The sequence below is a fragment of the Molothrus aeneus genome, chromosome 6 (genome assembly GCF_037042795.1).
Source record: "Molothrus aeneus isolate 106 chromosome 6, BPBGC_Maene_1.0, whole genome shotgun sequence".
Classification (NCBI taxonomy): Eukaryota; Metazoa; Chordata; class Aves; order Passeriformes; family Icteridae; genus Molothrus; species Molothrus aeneus.
The window spans coordinates 29,934,743-29,956,325 of NC_089651.1; the positions used below are offsets into that span (position 1 = coordinate 29,934,743).

Below are 21,583 nucleotides of genomic sequence, written 5' to 3' on the forward strand. Positions count from 1 at the left end.
CCTCACTCCACAAATCTGGAAACTTGATTGAGAGGTAGTGTTAAACTCCCTTTTCTCTTTCTGAAATGACCTTTTGGGAACTGTCAGGACATTTTCATCAGCTCTTGATCAGTGCTATTTGGGGTTAATTCTGAACCATTTCAGTAATTCTTCAGAAGCAAGAATTATTTCATCAGTTTGTGAAAACTATTTCAAAGATCCTTCAGTGAAATGTGAAAATACTTTTATTCTCATTCTCAAAATACTAAGGTAAAGAACCACACTGAAATAGCAATATAGAAATGTTGCAAAGGTGATTAACTACAGTGGAAAGCAACATTCTTCACTGGAAAGTGTCCCATATTTGAAATGGGACATCTCTAAGCATATGAATATCTCACCTATTTAATGAATATTGTCTCAACTGCATGTTTATGTATTTTTATTAAAGAGAAAATTGCTTGTACTTCCTCCTCTTTCTTCTGCATTATAGCATTAAAGCAAGATCACATGCCAAACAACAGTATAAACAAACAGCATCACCAGATACTTAAGGGTCTTTAGCTCCTAAATTGACTAAAGCATAAATACAAACTGACGTCAAACATTTGGGATTACCATTTTAAAATTGCTATTTTCTGAGGAACTAATGAAGGCCATTCATATCAGAAAATTCAGTGCCTACAGTAGGAGGAGTGAGCTGCCCAGACTCCAGAGTAAGGAGTCAAAGAAATGGTCTGCATCTCTTAGAATAAAAACTACCAATTTGCTTTAGACCTATGAGAAGTACCAGATACAGAGAATAGAAAGAGATTCTTTCAACCTAACTGTTGAAGGTTTGGGAGTGTCACCATCAGTCCTTGCTCCACCACCATTATCAGCAGTGTTTTTATCACCCCCCCTACTCATCACAGTCCTTGTATGACGGAAGCCTATCCTGGCTGCGGACTGGAGCTGCACAGCACACCCCATGTAATGCAGAGTGCAGTTGTGTGATGATACTGACCTGCTCCAGAGCTATAAAAAGTCACCTTCACATTTGGTCTTCAGGGTCTTAATTAAACAGCTGAAATCTTAAACAAGTAAGAGCACAAATAAGATAAGCAGCAGTGATGAAGCTTATATAGGATCTCTTTCTCCCTCTTAAGCATGGAATTAAGAGTACATTTTATAAGGCAAAATGAATTCCTGAGTAGGCGTTGCTACTATTTCAGGTCCTGAAGTGGTATAGCCAAATGGCAGCACACTGTGAGGTGTGTCTATTCTGCTTCTCAACATGATTAACTCAGCAGGATGGAGAACAGCACTATACGGCTCTTAAGACCTATATTGGTTTAGTGAGCATTAGCTTGCACATCCCAAGGTGACATATTTTTCCACAAAGTTTTAAGTTGGGAATCACCTAGAGAGAAAGAGGACTAGAGATTTTGAACACTCCTTCTAGTTCAGAGTAAGTTCAAACAATCATATACTTTGGGGCAAGCAAACATTTGTGTTTCCACAAGTAGGGAAGATTGCAGTGGGAAAGCACAACTTTGTATTTGAAGATGTGGTGCCTTTGGACACAAACGAACCAGTGCATCCCCAGCACCTTTTCCTTCCACATCTGTGCTGGTTGCCCAGGGACCAAAAGCAGAGCAGGTTCTGGGGGCACTACCTGCTTCTGTAACTTCCCCTCTTGTTCACAAAGGTTTGACCCATGGTCAAACCCTTGATGGAGCAAAACCTTGCCATCCTAGAAGATAATAAGCTACTACACATGGTACAAATTCACTATGAGGTCTATGGAAGCCTTGGTTGTGTTGAGCCTGAAGTTCAGAGCCCTACAGCTCTTAAAATCAAAGTTGCTGTTCCCAATCGGAGACAGACCTGTGTTAGCATAAAACCTTGAGTGGTACCAAGGCCCCTGAGCAGCTGCAGAGCTTGCTCCATTCTCTGGGACAGAAGGTGGAAGGAAGGGAATGTCCCTTCCTCAGCAGCTGGCTCAGGACACTCCAGGAGAAGTAAGAGAAGACAGGTTCAAAAGGAGGCCATTTTCCAAACAAGGACAATGCTCATCTGTTCTCACCAGCTCTGTGACCCAAAGTGGTCTTTAGGTGCCAAAGCAGCTGGGTAAGGTGACACACATTACTAACAGCTCCTGGTTTGGTAAGAGGCCACATAAGAAGAAAAATTTCCTTCTACAACAGGGGATGGACAGAGGGATTTGGTAGCTGCCAGTGTGCAGGAAGGAAGGGGAAAAGAGTATTCTCCCCCTCAGGTGGTTCAGCTGCACTTTGCAGGCAGAAGTGGATGAAAAGAGGTCAGGCCTGCAAGCCTCCCCCTTGAATACAGGGCAGATTGCATGTAATCAGGGCCTCAGATAAATTAAAATAGAAAAACATTTGGTTTCAGTTCACATCTTGGTCGTGGCTCATGTTTTATTTACAGAAAGGGCAGAAGTTTCCATGAGTGAAGAAATCCCCTTTCTTTCTCGACAGGTTTTAGAAAACCAGTCAGCAGCAGAGCTATGCTAACCTCAGGACTTCAGTCACCTGCTTCCTAATTCTCAAAGCAGCTAAAGCCTTGCAGTCTTTTTTTACCTTTTATAGTCACAGGACTACTCAAGCAAAATCTTGATTGGATTATTCTGCTTTAATTACAAAACGCACTCCGACCAAAGGCGCAATAGTACCTGGTACGTATGTACACATTTCTCTCAATTATAAGACAAAATACCAAAATGCCATCTGGTCCTGCTGTAGATCAAACATTCCCCTCTGGCAAGATCTTTGGAGTATGAACAGATACCACAGTAATGCTTGAACTGCCTCTTGTGTGTTGGACATCAGACTCTGTATTTATTTATCACACACTTTGAGATCCTCTAGGGTGGACTGTACATGAGACAAGTAAGAGAGAGATGCAAAACTGGAACATTGGGGACTCCATATCCCACCACCCCCTGGAAAAGAAAGGCAAAGATCAGGGTCACTTTCTCTTTGCTGCAGTTAGGACAAGGTAGATAAATCACAAGGGTTTTTTTATTGCTGGTGAACTCAAAACAGGCAACTTTAATCTACTGAGGAAGATACACATACAAACAAATGTTAGGCCTTGTGCGTTTTTTTTTTTTTTTTCTTCTTAATGTAAATGTCTCTTCAACTTCAGTCCAGCTCCCTTCAGTCCAGCTCCCAAGCTCTCACTGAGCTGCCACTGAGATCCTGGTAACGTGCTCTGGGCAGTTCTGCAAGATGTTATAAGAAGCATCACATGTATTAAAAAGGGAGATTTTGCAGAAAAGACAAAGCTTTGACAGCAGCCACATTGCTCAGAAAGGAGAAGTCTGGCTAATCCTGCTGCATTAGGTATGTGGTATTATACATAATTAAATTATTTAAGAATTTTCCAGGTCCTTTTCTGTTTCTGGTGTGCAAGCTGCAAGTAAAGTGCACTTCTGGGTATAAATTACCACTCTATGAAGATGCAGTAGCTGGGTGGTACACATCAGACACCAGTGGAAAGCAGACTACAACAGCTGTTTCAATGACACAGGCAGTAAGAACAATGCCCTAGGATACTAGATGCTGCTGGGAAACCCTTCCATATTTTGAGCAGTTAAATATTACATCACTCAGCAAAATACAAATAAAATATCATTTATATGGGACCTTCTTAAGTACAGACAATAACAGACACAACTGCTATTGCACACCAGGTTAGCTCTGCAGACAGCCAGTCCTCCACACCATATTGCCAACTCCTTTTAACCTTTCCAAAGAGTTTTGTAACAGCTAAGGAGAAAGCAGGGATCCTAAGGATCTTTCTATAAAGCTGAGGGTTTGACATGATGTGGGGGTGGTGTAGGAGGCAGCACAACACCACATTTAAGCTATGCTGCAAGAGGACAACCCAGCTTTAGACACTGCATTTGATGATCATGACATAACCAGGGCCAAAATGGTGTGATCCCAACTCTCATCTGCATCTTGCAATTCTTGTTTTGCTCCAGCAGAGCTCATCTACATTATCCCCCACACAAAACTCCTTTTTTTCCCTCCATGTACAGTTTCAGGTGACTATTTTGTCCGGGTCTGTACTCCCAAGACCAACAAGGCTGATAAACTACATATTGTTCCTCTGATTTCATAACACTGGCATCACAGCATCAAAAGAACTATCTGTTCAGTGTTTGTTCTCTTTTAATTTAATGAACTGTAAAAAGGGAACTCTAAATACCCACCTAAGTATTCTCAGTGATTTGGGATACATTGTATATCCAGGGCATATTCGATTAACTCCTTGCCATCACAGTTTTCATGTGTCCATTGCCAGCAATGGATGCCATATGAAAAACGGAAGGGAAGGAATAAAATAATTGCTCCCTGTGTAATAACAAAGAAGGATTAACACTGCCCTGTAACAGCAGAACCAAGAAACAATTCTACTCACAGGGCCAGCAGTGGTTTTCCTCGCAGGAGTGGCTGCACCAGGGCAAAAGCAGGTTCATAGCTGAGCACCCTCTACCAAAACAAGGGACTTACACTGAAATGGCCCAACTATTTCCAAAAGAGTGGAATCCTACAACAGATTTGCATTTCAAGACAAATTATCCCTGGTACAGTTCTGCTGACTGTGGTGGAAGAACAAAGAAAAATTAATCTGGCCTTATGGGACAACTCTGGCAAACCTTCCCCATAAATCAGTTCAGGAGTGAGACATGTGACTGCTGGAAGCTCTCTGTATCTTGCTAACTTCAAAGGCCAAGACTTGACAGAGGGAAATCCAAACTTGTGGCTGCCACTATCAAACACCTTTCCTGCACCATAGGTGTCCTTGTTCTCTGTAAGTGCTCCCAACAGCACTTAAATTTCAAACTGTCTCTGGTGCAGGTAGGTCTACAGTGAAGCCACAGCAGTTCCTCCTACTCCACCTCTATACTGCTGCTCTCACACCCTAACTCAAAGCCTTATTCAGGCAGAGAGCATGAAGAAGTGCATGCTTTTCAGAGACAGGTGTTTTGTTTTTTGTTGTTTTTGTTGTTGTTTGCCAGTGGTAAAGGAACATGGCAGTCAGTGACAGAGGACCAAATCCTGGGTTAGCCACATGAAAGTTTTGACCTTCAAATACAATGAGCTGCAGCCAGATAAGTCATCAACATCACCAGAAACAGAGGAATCCCTGGAAAGGAAGGCAGAAAAGTCTTGTGGGCTATATAGTCTCTACAAGGTTTGCATGGCTGAGATGGGAGCTGGAATCTGCAGCAAGATCTGCTTTGGGGGAACAAAGGAGATGGGAAGACTTACACTATTTCTTGTGCCTTTTGCCAAGATTCAGATAGCACAGATTATGGTAAAATTCACTTGGCAAAAAAGGCCTTTTTAGAAAAAAAAGTAAGAAAAAAAAAGATAATATTTCTATTGAGTATCAGAAGTATCAGGACTGAGATTTCAAAAAGTACAATATCCATATAAGTTCAGCAAGATGTCCAGCACCAGATTATTTCATGGTGCAACAAAGAACCTGGGGAGAGGCCAGTGGGACCTGGTGAGGGGAACACCATCTACCTCCCCAGCAGACTGCCAGTCTTAGGTACTTCTCAACAGCAGATGGATTTTGCTTGTTCCTGCAGCATCTCAGGTCCCACGGGAGGTATTGGTTGCAAGCAAGCACCTGAATATTGCCTAATGGAGTAAGCCAATCACTAACTCAGCTGGCATGTCCATGCCCATCCACTGATTAGGTGGGGTTTTTTAGGATGCATTTCTGCCGTAGCATTTCTTTTTTCTTCTTTCTCCACTTTAAAGTGTAAGCAAAAGGACTGCTTTCATCAGTAATAAGTTAAAATCAGAAACGACCTAACTAACAAGTAACTGATATTGGTCCTTGGAGCCCAAAGAGTAAAATCCATAGAAAATCTATTGGTTCCAATTTTTCTGGTATATCCCATGCACACCCCCATTAGAAAAATGGGGTTATGAATCTTATACAGCAAGGAGCAGTACCTCAGAGCCAGAGCTGGCTGTCAGTGGTAGAGATCTGGGCTCTCTCAGATTGCTAAGTATGGCTCTAAGTGGCTGCTCAATCTGTCTTCACGTGGCCATTGGCCAAGGCAACAGGCGTGGTGGGGGCCCCAGGCTCAGCAGTCTCATCAAATCGTAAGCGCAGGGTGTTTCTGATCACCAGCTGCTCCATGATGAAAGAAGCACAAAACCATGGGATGGCATACTCCAGGGTGATCAGGCCCATGAAGTCAAAATCAAACTGGGAATAGTCCCATGGGCAGGCATTGAACTGGCGTAGGATGAGGCCAGTGGTGAACTCCCAGAGGTATGTCCACAGTGTGTAAATGAAGCAGCGCACTAAAATGTTACACTTGTCTTTGAGATACAGATACATCTTCTCCACAATGAGGATGGAGGTGCCATAGATGAAGAGTGCCCACACACTGGTGACACCGGGGAACTTCCAGTTGAAGTTGACCACAAACTCCCAGGCAGCTGTGAACATCACCTCACAGAAATAGCCGTGGATAGCATAGAGGTACCATCGTGAGAAAGCGGTCAGAGGTTCTGCCGCAGCCATTCTTCTGCACTGACCCCAGCAGCACTCTGAAAGGAAGAGGGAGAGAGAGGGAGAGAGGAGTCAACGAGGATGTCACAAGTCCTTGTCCCCCAGATGGCAGCACACAAATTTGTAACAATGGATAAATCTGAGAAAGAGTGACTCTCATTTTCACCACAGCAGATTTTAAGTCCTGGGGAAAGGTGGCATCTTACAGGGCTCCATGACTCAGGATGAGCCTGAACAACATATACTGCTCTGCCCAAAAAAGGGAACACTGCTGGTATTACATTGGCGATAAGGAGGGAGTTGATAAGTACAAGGGCTTTGCCAGGAGCAAGGTTGCCAAAGAATTTACTGGTTGCAAGTCAGCAGAAAAATATAGTCATCCACAAGGAGTACACATCGCCTGTTTACTCTTTTCAAGAAACAGCAGTATACCTTACTTTTCTGATTCTACTGTGGAATAGATTAATTAAACACAGCATTGTAAAACTGGGCCTTTCCAGCTTTTGCTTACAGTCTCGATACCCAAAATGTTTACTGTAGTCTAAAACTGAGCTTTGATGGGAGCTACAGCAAGGGAACTGGAGGAGAAAATTCAAAGGACAGACACCATACCTTGCATTCATTATCCAGCTGAACTTTTATTTTGCCTGTTGAAGAACTCATCCATATTATGGCTAGCATTTGTAAAATAATTTTCTTATGGCGTCAGACTTCCTGATACCAAGTCAAAAAATACAAAAGAGCCACTGAAATCCATTCATATTTGGCTTCAGGACAGCAAAGCACAAAGGAGGAGAATAAAAAGGAACAGCTGAGCCTAGAGAGGGGTAGTTACTCATGATCAATAGGAAATGAGAACAAACTCTAATTGTCTATAAAGAAAGAAACTGGTGAAGAGTTTTTGAAAAGGCATAATTTCTTATCACTGAGCTGTTTCATCACAATTAGCTTTTACACTTTCTGTAGAGATTCACAAGTCTGCCATGCTACAGTCAATTACATGAGGTGATTATAAGCATAATTTTACTGAAGCTTTGCAGATTTAAACCACAGGATGAATTTGACCTTTTTCCTTCTTAGAAATTTACTCTTTCAAGTTGAGTTTCTCTGGACTCTTTACCAAGCACTATTTAACTTGCTCTGCACTTTTCAGTTCTGTGGCACAATGTGCTAGGGAAAGGACCACACTAACTTGATGTACAGTCACTCCATGCCATCTGGAAAGAGGCTGTTCCTGCCCTGCCCTGTAAACAGAGTGCTTCTCTGAACAAAGTATTAGCAAGCAACTGACATTATGATAGGAGATAAGAGAAACTTCTCTAAGGAAAACCAGAACTATAATAACAAACATGAAGAAGATATGCACAGGGGAATACTGAAAGTGAAAAGGACAGAGCTGTATCCATGATCCGTTCACACCTCTCTTAACCAGACACACAAACAACCAAAGCCTTGACAGTTCATATGATTTGGGTGCTTGAACAAAAACCCATTTACTAATGGCAGAATCCATTTTACACAGGACACTGAGCCATCATTACATGCTACAGAGAAAGGTCAACAGCACATAGTGAGCTTATAGGTGAAAGAATAAAGAATCACTAGAGATTGCCTCATGTCTCCTAACAATTCAATCCCAAGAAACCCTGCAAGACAGCAGGGAGGTGGCATATGAGGTGGCATATGAGAAATATGCAGGAGATGTATATCCACACAATCTATAAGAAACTGATGTGTAAGGGCACTGCAAACCCAGGAGAGTTTGTCAATGTAATGTTACTTGGTTAGTTTGCCAACACACTTGATAAGCTTAGGACTCTGAATCCTCATATCATTACTCCATTCTGACATCATTTCAAGAACAAGTCAAAAATCAGAGATACAGAAGTCAGGGAAAGCAGTAAGAAGGTGTCATGATTTAAACCCAGCTAGCAACTAAGTACCAGACAGCCACTTGCTCGCTGCTCTCCAGTGGGATGGGAAGAAGAACGGGGGGGGGGAGGGGGGAGTAAAACTCATGAGTTAAAGTGAGTTTAATAATTGAAACAAAGTAAAATGTAATAATAATGTAATTAGCTCAGTAATTAGCTCAGGTTAGAGCATGATGCTAATAATGCCAGGGTTCTGGGTTGGATCCCTGTATGGGCCATTCACTTAAGAGCTGGATGCTTGTGGGTCCCTTCCACCTCAGAATATTCTGTGATGTTTCTGTAATATGTAATGTCATTATCCAGAGAAGAAAACTATTGTAAAGATTTTACTAAGTTGCCAAGGGATTGTTGCTCTCTCTTCTGAGCCTAACTTCCTTCTTACAATATGCTTGCAAGAGTCCTCATAGACTTCCGGCTGATTAGGAGCAAGGAAGACAGGGCAGATGCCAATCTGTGGTAGCCCAAACATAACTGGTTCCACTGCCCGAGGCACTAAGCAAATCCACAAATCACAGCTCCTCCTGTAAAATATTTCATCCAAAATGTAACAAAAAGGACATAAAGGGAAGTGAGACATAAAGGGAATGGAGGATACATTTAGGGGGGCTATCACAAGCCACAGTACATCACTGCACAAGCTGGGGACCGTACAATTTAATGGTTACAAGTCACTTGAGCATTTACAGAACAATTAAAACTGCAGCTTTTCCTAAGCATTGTATTTCCCAGCCACACCAAATTATTTGGTGCTGGTAAGCAATATTGCACAAGAAGGTCTCAAGAGGGACATAAAGGAGAAAAGTGTTGTTTTCTTGGGCAGCAATTCATGATAAAAGAATCAAGCTGAAGAGCATGAGATTAGTGGAAGAAGCATTCAAACAGAAGGCCAAGACTGGATTCAGTAAGAAATGCAGATTTGTGAAAAGCCTTAAGTAGATAATTGAACTTGGTGATGCAAAACTTTTAATGGAGTGACAGTAATACTGACCAAAAGGCTCTGAGCATATGGGAGCTATTCAGTCTCCTTAGGAAAACAAATGACATTCATCACTGAGGCACTTACAATGGGATGGGCAACAGCTTCCTGAAAATCAGAAACACAGCTGCCAGCTATGCAATTGCCTCAGCAGAGAGCAAACAATGCATGGAGACTGCTCATGGATGACCATGTTTGCATTGAGGCTGCTCGCACTGTGCCGTTTGGGGGAAAATAGGGAGCTTCTACATTCAAAGTTTTGAAAATGCTTTCCATCAGCAGCAAATTATATTTCAAATAGTTAAAACAGAAATAGTTCCTCTAATAGAAAGTTATTAGGAAGCCTGAGCTAGGCCAGCGCAAAATCTTTCCTTCTTTCTCTAGCAGGACCTTCTTTTCCAGCTTGCTGAGAAAAAAAAAAAGAAGGAAAATCTGTGGAAACTACACATGGACCTCCAAGGAAAACTCAGTCCTTTCCCTGACTGCTCTGCCTGTGCATAACTCTGCTGGCAATGAAGGGGCCAACCAAGAACCCACTTCACCTACAGGAAACAAGCACAGACCTAGCAGGGGAAAGTATATAAAGGACTGGGTTTCTCTATAGAAATCTGGTTGCAGCAACAAGTTCACTGAGGACACAAAGCTGAGAGGAGTGGCCAATATCTCCTAGTGCTGCACAGCCCTTCAGAAGGATGACAGGTTGGAGAGATGAGCAGAGAAGAACTGCCTGAAATTCAAGACAAATGCAGGGTCCTGCACCTGGGGAAGAGTAACTCCATGTAAGGACAAGAGAAAATGGGCAGAAACAGAGGCATGAAGTTCCACCTGAATATGAGGAAGAATTTCTCTACTCCGTGAGTGATCAAGCATTGGACAGATTGATCAGAGAGGTTGTGGAATCTCCCTCACTGGAGATATTCAAGAACTGTCTGGATGCAATGCTGTGCCATGTGCTCTAGGATGACCCTGCTTGAGCAGGGAGGTTGGACCAGATGACCTGCTACGGTCCCTCCCAACCTGTCCCAACATTCTATGATCAGGGCAGGACTTTGACTTATGGCTACAAGAAAGCATCAAGATTACACTTTAATATTTTATAATTTCAGCTCTGAAATGGATATTAATAATCACCTAGGTTGAGGTAAGATACAGATAAAGCTGATGCACCAGGCCAAGTAAGGAGAAAGGACTTACAGACTGCCCCACTTCACGTGAGACCCCTCAAGAGGAGCACTTCCATATTCACATTCAGCCTTGCAGGTGATGCAGCTTTGGCAGGCAAGAGGGAAGGGATCAGAAGATGGACTGATGGTAGACCAAGGAATAATGGTAGATTTGTCTCACACAAGCACTGCAGGGGAGACCTCAGTGGATGTCATATTCATGCCTGATTAAGTTCTTGAGCACCGCCTGGCTCATTTTTTTTTTCAAAGCTCTCCTTTGCAGTGGCTTCCTGCCCATTTCTCTGCTACCAAGCCAAATTGTGCTTTAAAAAAGGTCTCTTACAGATTGTCTTTATTCCCTTTAATCCAGCCAAATTATTTAGATGCTCTGGTTGAGTGTAATGAGACCCCCTCAAGAAACTCTGAATTAACTCTGAAGTGCTAATAAAAGAAAAACACAAACAAAAACCTCCATGAGACAATTCCCCTAATGAATTCTGAGTCTATGAATTCTGTCAGCTAATTGATCCACTGCAGGTAAACTTGAACTATTGCAGCATGTTTCATACTCATAATGCCTAGTTATTTCTGCAAGTTAAAAAGCTACAGCACAGTATTATTTTACAAATTAATATTTACTAATATTTAGTTCTATAACATGCATGTTTCATATTTCTAAGGAATGCCTTAGGGATCGATAACCCTATGTTATATATGATAATTACTCTTAAATTTGAAAAAGTGCTAAGGAGACACACACAGAGTAGGATACTTTAGTCTCTACAAATGACAGGACCACAAGTAGTGGGCCAAGCTGAAGTAAAGGGTACTTTCCTCTCCCTGTCCATGAGCTGTACTGCTAATGTCCTCCTTCCTCAGATCCTTACTACCCAAACAGTACTTATGTAAAAATTAATGTTTCTCGTTACTTTTTAATTCCTTTCATTGGCACATCATTGTAGCTAGTCTGTTCTTTCTTCAGATTGGGAGAATCAGATGTACATCTGCTTTTCTGCTTTAGCAAGGATTACAGTAGATACGAGAACATGTTGGTGAAACTTGACGTGCATTTTTGGACAATACCTGTTTAACTGTAATTCTTATTTTGCATTTTCCCTGTGAGTAAACACCTAACAAGCATACCTTTGCAACCATGGACAACATCGAATGAATTTGCTGCAAATCTGGCTTCAACATTTTCACAGAGGTATCACACATTAAGAAGTGAAGATTTACAGAACAGTAGATGTGTACAGAACACTATGTACTAAATTTGGCCCCAAGACATTAGTTCATCAGTGTTTAAAGATTTATACAGCAAAGTCTTAGTGGTACTTATGTGCTGAAGTCATAACTCTGAGGAGATATTCATTCTTCAGGTAACTGAGAGCCTCAATTAACTGTGGCTCAGAAAATAGGATTTCAACTGTACTGAAGTGTGGAAGAGCTCCAGCAGATCGATTAATCAAGCCCTGCAATGAAGCTAAAAGCATGCCACAGATGTCTCCAAATACAGACTTCTCAGTGCTTTCAAAAAGGATCTGGAGCCTTTGGATTTTGGTCAGTTCTGAGTCATCTGTTTTTGCTGCTTTTTTCCATCAGGATGAACATTGTCTCCCTTCCACACATTGCGGGGTAAGAAAGCACAGTCTATTTCTTATCTGTGTTTTCCCCTCATTTTTGTCTCTAGCTCCTTTCCCATAGAAGGCACATCATTTCCCTGCCACTCCTTGTTTTCTTGTTCCTTTGCCCAGTTCACTTTGTACCTGCTGGCAGCCTCTGATCCCTATCTTTCAAATCTGGTCCAAAGGGAATTGGGATACAGTAAAAAACCATGACGCCAAAAGGAGATTAAATGAATCCAATTACCAGCCTAACCCAAAGGGATGGGGAAGTGCAGTTCTTAGTGGTAATGCCTGTGTGTGGGCTGCCCAGAAGGTAACATTTCACAACAGAAAGGAGAAAGGTAGGGATTTCTTAGGAAGGAGTGTAGAGGGAAGTTGACTTCTCAGAGGACAAAGAGAAAATATGAAGACATTGTTTAAAGAATAGCTTTCTGACTAAGGTGATCTCGTGAATTCCTGTAGAAGTGCAGCAAGTGCAGACTTTCCATGTCCTGCCGCACACATAGCAGGAAATGTTACATTACATGAACACACCTTAGCCCACAGTGACCACTCCAATTTGAGAACAGATTAAGGCAGTAGCTCTTTACTTACAGAGACCAATAGAAATGTTTTCTTTGTACCTGACAGAAGTTAAGACCCCCAAGAGTAATGCAAGTAGCAGACTTGAAAGTTACTATGAAAAATTACTGAATCCAAACTTGACATTTACAAGTATTGAGCCCAAATCTCCCCAGCATCTCCTTCAGGCAAGGTCATGTTCTTCTCCAAGCCTGTTGCTGTCAGGCTCTTGTGCATTACCTGTTACCATTCCCTGTTTGGAAAAGCTGCCCCGAGTTCCCAACATTTGCTGATACTACTTCTCAAAAGTAGTTCTCAAAAACACCCAGCAAGAGCCCAGGTGCCCCTGATGTGGCCCCAGTACAAAGCAGAGACTTGGATTCCAGGACTCTCCTGTAGGAGCAGGTAGAGCTTCCCATTAAAACTGAGGAGGGGGGAGCCAGCATTATGGGAAGTCTGTCCTCAAGGAGATGGCATGCTCAGGGAGCACAATCGGCTCTGAAAATCTTTATCAGCCATCCTTCAGTTTTGGGTGCTTAGTTGCCGGATTCACAGTTATCTTAACCTGGACAGTCGACTTCTTTCTCTGCAGTGAGAGCAGACCTGAGTTCCTAGAACCCAGTTTTCAAAAAGTGACACAGGTTCACACACTGTGACTTCAGGCCCAGGTCTGAGCACTTCGGAGCTCCTGATGGGCAACTGCCTGACTCGTAAGCTCCTCCAAGCTGGGCCCCTTCACATCAAACCGTGCATTCAAGTACAGTGCCAGGGAGATGGGTCATAAGGATGTCTCGTGAATCCTCAGACTAGACCTGATGCCACCTTGGTTCTTTTCCTACGGTTTCTGAGTTTCTTATTGCCTCTCTCCCATATCACAGAACACTAGACTGTTCTCTAGTTTGGACTGGACCAGAGATATCCACTTTAAAGAAGGCAAATCAACCTGCTATATCTACATAAATTTGAATTCTATCTACAGCTGTATAGATATATAAAGATATAGAGACACCTGCATATATTGTCCTATTTTATTTGCTGATTTGTCCTCTTTTCCCCTCTACTTGAAGAGGATGGATCTTTTTCCTTAAAACTGCCTCTTCTGACTGTGTGCACTTTTGTGCTAAGGTGAGCTTTTACAAACAATACACCACTATTGGATACTATTGGATTTATTGTACCTTCAACCTAGCAATCATTTATCACAGCTTCACAGATCCTCTCTGAAAATAGATCCATTTAATATTATGTTTATACCCTTCTTCCACATTTCCTGTTGTGACTGCAGTGTGTCCAAATGACTATGTCCTACTGAACAGTCTCCACAATAAAACCAACAGATTCATTGCTGAATACTGGAAAGAATTTTCAATCTGTATCTATTAGTCAACCTAAGTGTAACACTTTGGGTTCCTTAAGACAGAAAAGTCTGAATGTATGTGCAAAGGGCTGCTTCAGAATATTCTAAATGCCTGAAGTCTAGGAATTTACCTTTCACAGTACAGCAAGCCCAGATCATGAAATAAAGCAATACCATAGCTTCAGACTGCTTTACAGATGTATCAGTTTATGGTTGAGATCCAACTCACACCCCTTTTCTGAGATCCAGTCTACATATTCAGCCTTCTGAAAAATTCTAAACATTTCTTGCTAATAGCAGCTAACATGTATCTGATTCAGGATTCATGGAATGTAACTGCATTGTGTTACTACCACCAACACCTTAACACCTGAAAAAGGAATTAAGTGTCCACCTTAGAAAAGAAAATCCTTATGAACTGCTAACTCTAATCCTAAACTCAGCAAGGATGTAAAAATACTACTCACCTCTTCACTCAACTGTCAGTCAGCACAGAAGACATTTTCCATTCTCAGCTGCAGAAAGATGGTACAGGTGCAAAAGGTCAAAGCACAATGATAACAGGGGACTTGAATTTGAGTCCACACACACAGCTACTGTAGTAGAAGACAGAGCAATTTTCTTGCTTGTGTATTTGTATTTATTCAGTTTTACATGCTTCAGAAAAGAAAATTTTCCAAAACACACACAGCTCTTTGTACATATTAATTTAATTCCCAGTGACTGACAATACATTCTCATAATTGAAACATAGGCACTAACTGGCCAAGATCCTTGGCCATCCCAGAAGAGAGACAAGATAACAATGTATTCTTTTAGTTGCCTCTGGAAGATGCTCTTTCCAGAATAGAAAACTCATGTTGATGCATAATGCAGAAAGTTCATGTTCTCACTATCAGACTTCTCTTTCCTTTACAAAAGCACTGATGTTTCTCTGGACAATCCAGACAGTACCTTTCACTGACCCTGAATTCCCTTTACAAAAGTATTTGTGATGGTCATGCAGGTGACTTAGGAACACATGAAGACACAAGTGTGAAGAAGGAGGAGTTGGTGGCCCAGTGTCTCCATCCAGCAGGGGTTGTGATGCACAATCTTTCCCCACTGCAGGCTCCACAAGAAAATGTTCATGGCAGGAAGGATAAGCTACTGCAGATCCAGACTATGTTTTCAGTAACTTTGATTTTACTGCTTTGGTCAGATCAGAGACAGAAACATGATACTCAACTTCAAACAGCTTCAAGCCCAAAGATGGCTTGAATATCTGTAATTTACTGGCCCACTTCCATCTCCCTCTCAGTATCAGCTGACTCAGAAAAACCTATCACCTCTCCTTAGAAAAGGGAATATTGAGCTGAACAGACTTCACCTGGTTTCCAGAAGAGGCTTATTTTTGAAGTCTCATGGCAGCCTAGTAGCTGAATGCTATGAAACACAGGATACCCTCAGCTGAAACACTTAAAGAGCCATTTACACCAGATGGGAGCATGTAAAAGGAAATGGTAAGACCACAACTTCCCAGCCATGAGGTTCAGTTCATTCTTAACACCTCCTATACTTAGTTTCTCTTTTTGCCAAGGACTGAGCTTCCATTAATTTCTGTCAGCTTGTCGGAGGACATTTATTGCACTCTGCACCTGGTTGGAAAGACTCATTTTCCCCATAGGGCATGTCAAGTACAACCAGAAAAGAAAACAACTATGGCTGTGTCATTCTCTGCAGCATGGAGGCAAACCTGCCATCCTGGAGTCTCATCCACAGTAGAGGCTTTTCAATGGATGGATAATTTAACTGGCTTCCTTCCACTGAACTATAACCTAAGGCTTTACCTAGCTAACATGTAATTGTGCTTTTGCATTTAGACAGGGGAGACAAGAATAAGAGAATCTCAGAATAGTTTGGGTTGGGAGGGACCCCAAAGATCAATCCAGTTCCAACCAGCCTGCCATGGGCAGGGACACCTTCCTCTGGACTAGGTTGCTCAGGGCCCCATCCAACCTGGCCTTGAATGCTTCGAGGGATGGAGCATCCACAAATTCTCTGGGAAACCGGTTCCAGTGCCTCACCAGCCCTCACAGTAAAAAAGTTCTTCCTAATATCCAGTCTTAACTTACTCTCTTTCAATTTAAAGCCATCACTCCTTGGCCTATCACTAAATGCCTTTGTAAAAGTTCCCTGTCCCACTCTCTTGTAGCCCTCTTTAGGTACTACAAGGTGCTGTAAGGTTTCCCTCTCAGAAACTCCTGTTGCCCGGGCTGAACACCCCGGCTGTCTTTGTCTGCACAGGATAGGTGCTTCTGCCCTCTAATCAACTTGGTGGTCTTCCCTGGACTCATTCCAACAGGTTGATGTCCTTCCTGTGCTGGGACCCCAGAGCTGGATACAGCACTCCAAGCAGAGTCTTAGGAGGGCAGAGGGTCCCAGCACAGACCCCTGAGGAACACCATTTGTTCCTTGACGTCCATTGGGACTCTGAGCTATTTGACCACTACCCTTTGGATGCAACAGTCCAAACAATTCCTTATCCACTGAACAAATCCATGTCTTGCCAATTTAGAGATAAAGATGTTGTGGGGAGACCATGTCAAAGGCTTTACAGAAGTCCAAACAAATTACACTTGCACCCTTCCACTGATGGAGTCACTCCATCACAGAAAGCCACTGGGTTGATCAGCCAGAACTTGCCCTTGGTGAAGCTGAGCTGGCTGTCCTGAATCACACAAGCATGTCCTTCCCCATTAATGACTGGCCACAGAATTCCCAAACTGGCAGAGCTTTCCCAGGGTCACACTATTTTCTGCCCAGATCTTCATTTGTGGTGCCCTTAATACCCAACCTATGTTTTCAGCTTTCATTCTACCATCTCAAGAAAAGTTTAAAGATAACAACCAAACAACTGGTTGTTATTTTAGGAGGCACTGCTATTTAGCAGTTGTTATTTAAGCAGTGAGGAACTGATACCTCCTTTGAGCAGACACTGAGCTCTCACTGACCAAAATGCACTTCTGACAGTAACTTGTTTGTTCACCTCCAGTAATCTGCATTACACCATTACTGCACCAGGATACCATTCTAACAAATTAATTATTTGCATGATATGGTTTTACAAAATTTTGGATTTTGTATAAACATTTCATACACACATGCATAGAGAGGTGCAAATTAATGAATGAATTTCAGGCACTTAACAAAGGTACCTTACAAGCTTTGTTTCCCTACAGGTTCCCATTTGTAGTTACTAGAGCCTGTGAAGGCAGCTAGAGATGGGCACATTCTGAAGACAAAAGTGGAGTTTGATCGTTGCTGATGCTATCTTTCCTACATCTTTCCAGCACCTACTAAGAGGTGCTTAAAGCATATACAACACTGATTTATTCACCTCTGTGAAATACTTTAGGTTATATAGGGTAATTTCAGGTCTTATCAAACAAGATTTTTTTTCTTTATCTTGCTTTCCATTCTGGGCAACAATAGGCACGTCATGCCTCTGGGCAAAATGCCAGTTTAACAAAGATGCCATTTCTCATCTGTGTGTTGGGAACTGACTTGTATTAAGACTAGAAAAGAATTCCTCAGTTTTAAGTAAAATGGTTTGATACTGCTCACACTGGCTACCAAAAATAACCCTCTTCTAAAGTCCCAAATCTTAAATTCTTTTTAAACCATCTTTAAAATCTGGAGCATCAGGTGGCCCATAGCAAATAGAAGCAGAGAGGCACCATATGTTTTCTTGTCCATGTTTATGTAAGATGCTTAGGAGTTGTCATTTTCATGCCTGTATTTTGCATCCACTATTGGCAGTCCTGGAGACACACTGGTCAGCTATCCATTCTTTTTTATCCATTCCTGCAGCATATCAGGACTTCTATGACAATCACTAGATATTAAGCAATACACTCTTGGTAGAAGGAGAAAGAATGTAAGTTTTTGTCTCCTGCTAAAACAACATAAATATCATTCCATAATATAACTAGTCTTGATACATGCAACAACAAACCCATCACATTACACATAGACCAAACAGCACTATCTGCACAACAGTTCATAGCAATGTCAAGGTGTTCGAAGTATTAACATTTTCAAGTGTGCTTGCTTTGCATAGGCTCGTACAAACTTAGAAGCCAGATTACACTGCAGCTAAGCAACTTGCTTCACTTATCTTCACTGTCTCTGACAGTTCCCACATCTGTAAAGATATGCAAACTTAAATATTATATATGCAAAGTGAACTTTTAAATAAATGTGCCTCAGCCAAGGCAGTGCTGCATGCATGGCACACAGTGTATGTCTGTGCCTAAAAAGAAATGGAGGGTGACTTTTCACATCCCATGCTGATAGTACGTTTCTTGGGTATTTCCTATATCTAAGTCATTCTTCTGAATCACCTGCATTTAGATACTCTGCAGCACAGTACAAGATGCAAAGTTTTGCACTGCACTCACAACATTGACAGATCTTCCTTCCTTCTCCTGCTGAGTTTACAATGACCAGTATATAAAGGAATAAGGAGCATCTTCTTATGCATGGAAGCAGCCCCCATTTAGCAGCCTTCTCTCACATTTTCCCTAGTACAGCCACAGCACGTAAAAAGTTCCAGAAGTCTGGCTAAGAGCAGACCGGACATCAGAAGATGCTGACAAAAAGTGAAGCTCTTCTACAGAGCTGCATAAAGGCTCAGCAGTCAAAAAGCAGGGAATCTTAGAGATCTGCTCCAACTTTCATCCTGGGAGTACTAAAACTAAAATATCCACTAGACTACAGTAGCTCTCCCAAAGCAATTCTAAAAGGCATTGAGACTGATAGATAATACAAAGAATAAAAATTTTCAGTTCCCCCAAAGTTGCTAGGTGGAACTTAAAGACTAACTAGCAAGAAAAGATGAAAGAATGTAAAAGTATGCATACAGGATGATAAATGTAGCTGGAACCAGTGGATAAATAAAAATTAGGAATATACATGGGGTTTTGGCAAGTTATGTAACAAGAAGGAACATGCATGCCAAAAGAAAAGTTCAAGGAATGGTCATATTGGGGCACTCAGTAACTACAACCAGAGATCCCTTTAGATGACCCTCCAGGATCATAAAAGATCTTCCAGTTGGAGGCAGAGGAATGCAAATTAGTTCTAGGGTAAGTGATGTTTATGTATTAGTTAGGAAGTAATTGTAATGAATGTATAATCATGACAGAATAAATATCCTGCGGTAAAGTTTCATGACACACATTCAATTAGGGGAGATATCCTCCTAAAGTGTCCAGCACTGTAGTAAAGAATGCCTGCTTTCTAATATTTCAAATTGTGTTAGAAAGTTTACTTTCTGTCGGATTTTGGTATCACTGTAACAAGGAAGTGAAGCAAGTAGAAGACAAGACTCAGATGGAGAAGCAAAAGGACTTTCCTAAGACAGTGCCAAGGTGGCTACATAAATGGGGTTGTTGAGCAGCTGTGCTGCCTCATGAAGAAATATGCAAACTGATGCAAGTCTTGTAATGAACTATGCTGGCCCTGAGAGGCACAAGGGGCAAATAGTGCAGTGAACTAACACAGAACTGATGAAACCTCTGCTTTATTACTAGGTTTGCCATGATCTGCAATGTGACCTTGGACATGTCACTCCACCTCTCAGTGCTTCTGACTGCCATCTGGCTGATTAGGCTAAACTGTTTGGTGTAAAGGCTGCATCTAATTATAGATTGGGCTGTCAGGTAGCACAAATAGTTACCTATACTGACAAAAGTCATCAGAAAAACTGAAATACAAAGAGCAAACTGCATCCAGTCACTTGCAGAAGTACCAAATTAAGGTGCAGTCAAAAAAGCTGCACAACTAGGCTTCTCTTACCACCAGTCTCATTTGCTCAGTCATCTGTGTCACATGGATTCCCAAGTTTACCAAAATATTTCTTTCAGGTACCCTGAAGGTGCATCTTTAAGTCAGATACAAGCATTTGTATTTAACAGCATATTCAATAAGCTTCTTTGTACAGGACTTCAGAGTGAGTAATTAAAGGAAACATTTCTGCAGTAGAGTTTCTCATTAGCAACCTAATTAGCCTTCTGAAAATAATTAACATTCCTTTCTATAAAGGGAAGAGACGACCCATTACATCCCTTAGACAAGCAAAACAAATGCTGAAGGTAAGGAAGATTTGTTCAGGGAGACAGCAAGAAAGCATTCAGCAGCAGTACAAGTAAAAAAGAAAAAGATGAGGCACAAATGCCTGTGAACCACGAAGACTGGACAATGCAAGTGTGTGTGCAACACTAGTATGTGTATAACTGCCTGATGTGTGCATGCAACATTCGCATCGAGCATTTTCCTTCCCCTGCCTTTAGGACCTACTGGTAATCTCATCACTGAGATGCTGAAAAATTCCACCTCCAACGTGTTTTGAAAGCCAGAATTAATCATCCATTCACAGTCAGAAACAGCTCTCTCCACAGGCAAAAATTCCCCAAGGATCATGTATTTTGACTATTAAAACACTCCCAAAATGCCCATTAAAATAAAGCATGATGTAATGTCATATACAGGGACAAGTGAATTGATGTCTATAAAGTTCACCTGTCAGGTTTCACAGGGTGATGTTTGACCAGTTATCATGCCCCAAAAGAGTTACACACACATTTCCCGACCAGTGCATGTTTGATATCAGTGTGGCTGGAGAGTCACAGGCACCAGTGTTGTGGGATGTGTGCGTATATACCTATGACAGAAAGCAAAGGACAGAGGTCAGTATATCCCTGCCTGGCGCAGCAAGAACTGTGGTATCAATATAGTTGAATGCAGAACAACAGATAAAGGAGAAATGAGCTGAGCTTCTAAACATCCACATATTCAGGTAACACAGCAAATGAAAAATTCATGAAAATGTAGCTGCATTTTCAGCCAGTTCCATGTTGGATACATACTTACATTTCCCTGGCAGGAAAGCTGAACACTCATAGCTTTCAAGTGTGATTGCAGTGAGGGCAAAGCTCAGCTGCACAAAAGCTTCCATAGCTACATCACTATGGAAACCACAAATCCATTGCAAGCTCTGTTTGTCTACTTCTTTCACTGATGAAAAACAAACAAAGAAAAGGTATGCTTCCAGTTTGTCGCCTTTTTACTTCGGTCAAGACCATAGGACGGCAAACACATTTTACCTTCTACAGAAGCAACCCTTTCTTCCCTGACAGCTCTCTTTGTGAAACCGACTCAGTCTCTCAACCCAGCAGGGCAGTCATTCCCCTCAGCATGCTTCCACCACTTTTTTTAGTGAGGACTCTTCAAATGCGGTCTGGGATTTTATCTTAGCCTCCCGAGTTTCCCTCAGCATCTGGACTAGAACAACTCCAAAGGTGACTCACTCTAGGGCATATCCAGCTGGCTGACATAACGAGAAGCTGAAAACTGCTCTGAACACAAGCTACGGTGTCTTGTTTTGACAGAAGTAA

At 41.9% G+C, this 21,583-nt stretch overlaps 2 protein-coding genes across 5 annotated transcripts in view; both read right to left on the reverse strand.

Annotated features, from left to right (window-relative positions):
* RAD51B (RAD51 paralog B) overlaps positions 1-21,583 on the reverse strand; it is a 396,438-nt gene that overhangs the window by 372,101 nt on the left and 2,754 nt on the right. The gene's annotated exons all lie outside the window — the stretch shown is intronic.
* TMEM229B (transmembrane protein 229B) overlaps positions 2,793-21,583 on the reverse strand; it is a 32,097-nt gene continuing 13,306 nt past the window's right edge. For 2 of the 4 annotated variants that reach the window (XM_066552057.1, XM_066552060.1), the window contains exon 2: positions 2,793-6,569. In XM_066552057.1, coding sequence (XP_066408154.1) covers positions 6,040-6,569 — 530 coding nt within the window. In that variant the 3' untranslated portion in view covers positions 2,793-6,039. Of the gene's footprint in view, positions 6,570-7,143; positions 7,195-14,611; positions 14,660-21,583 lie in introns of those variants that run through there. The other 2 variants (XM_066552061.1, XM_066552058.1) reach the window with 2 other exon arrangements.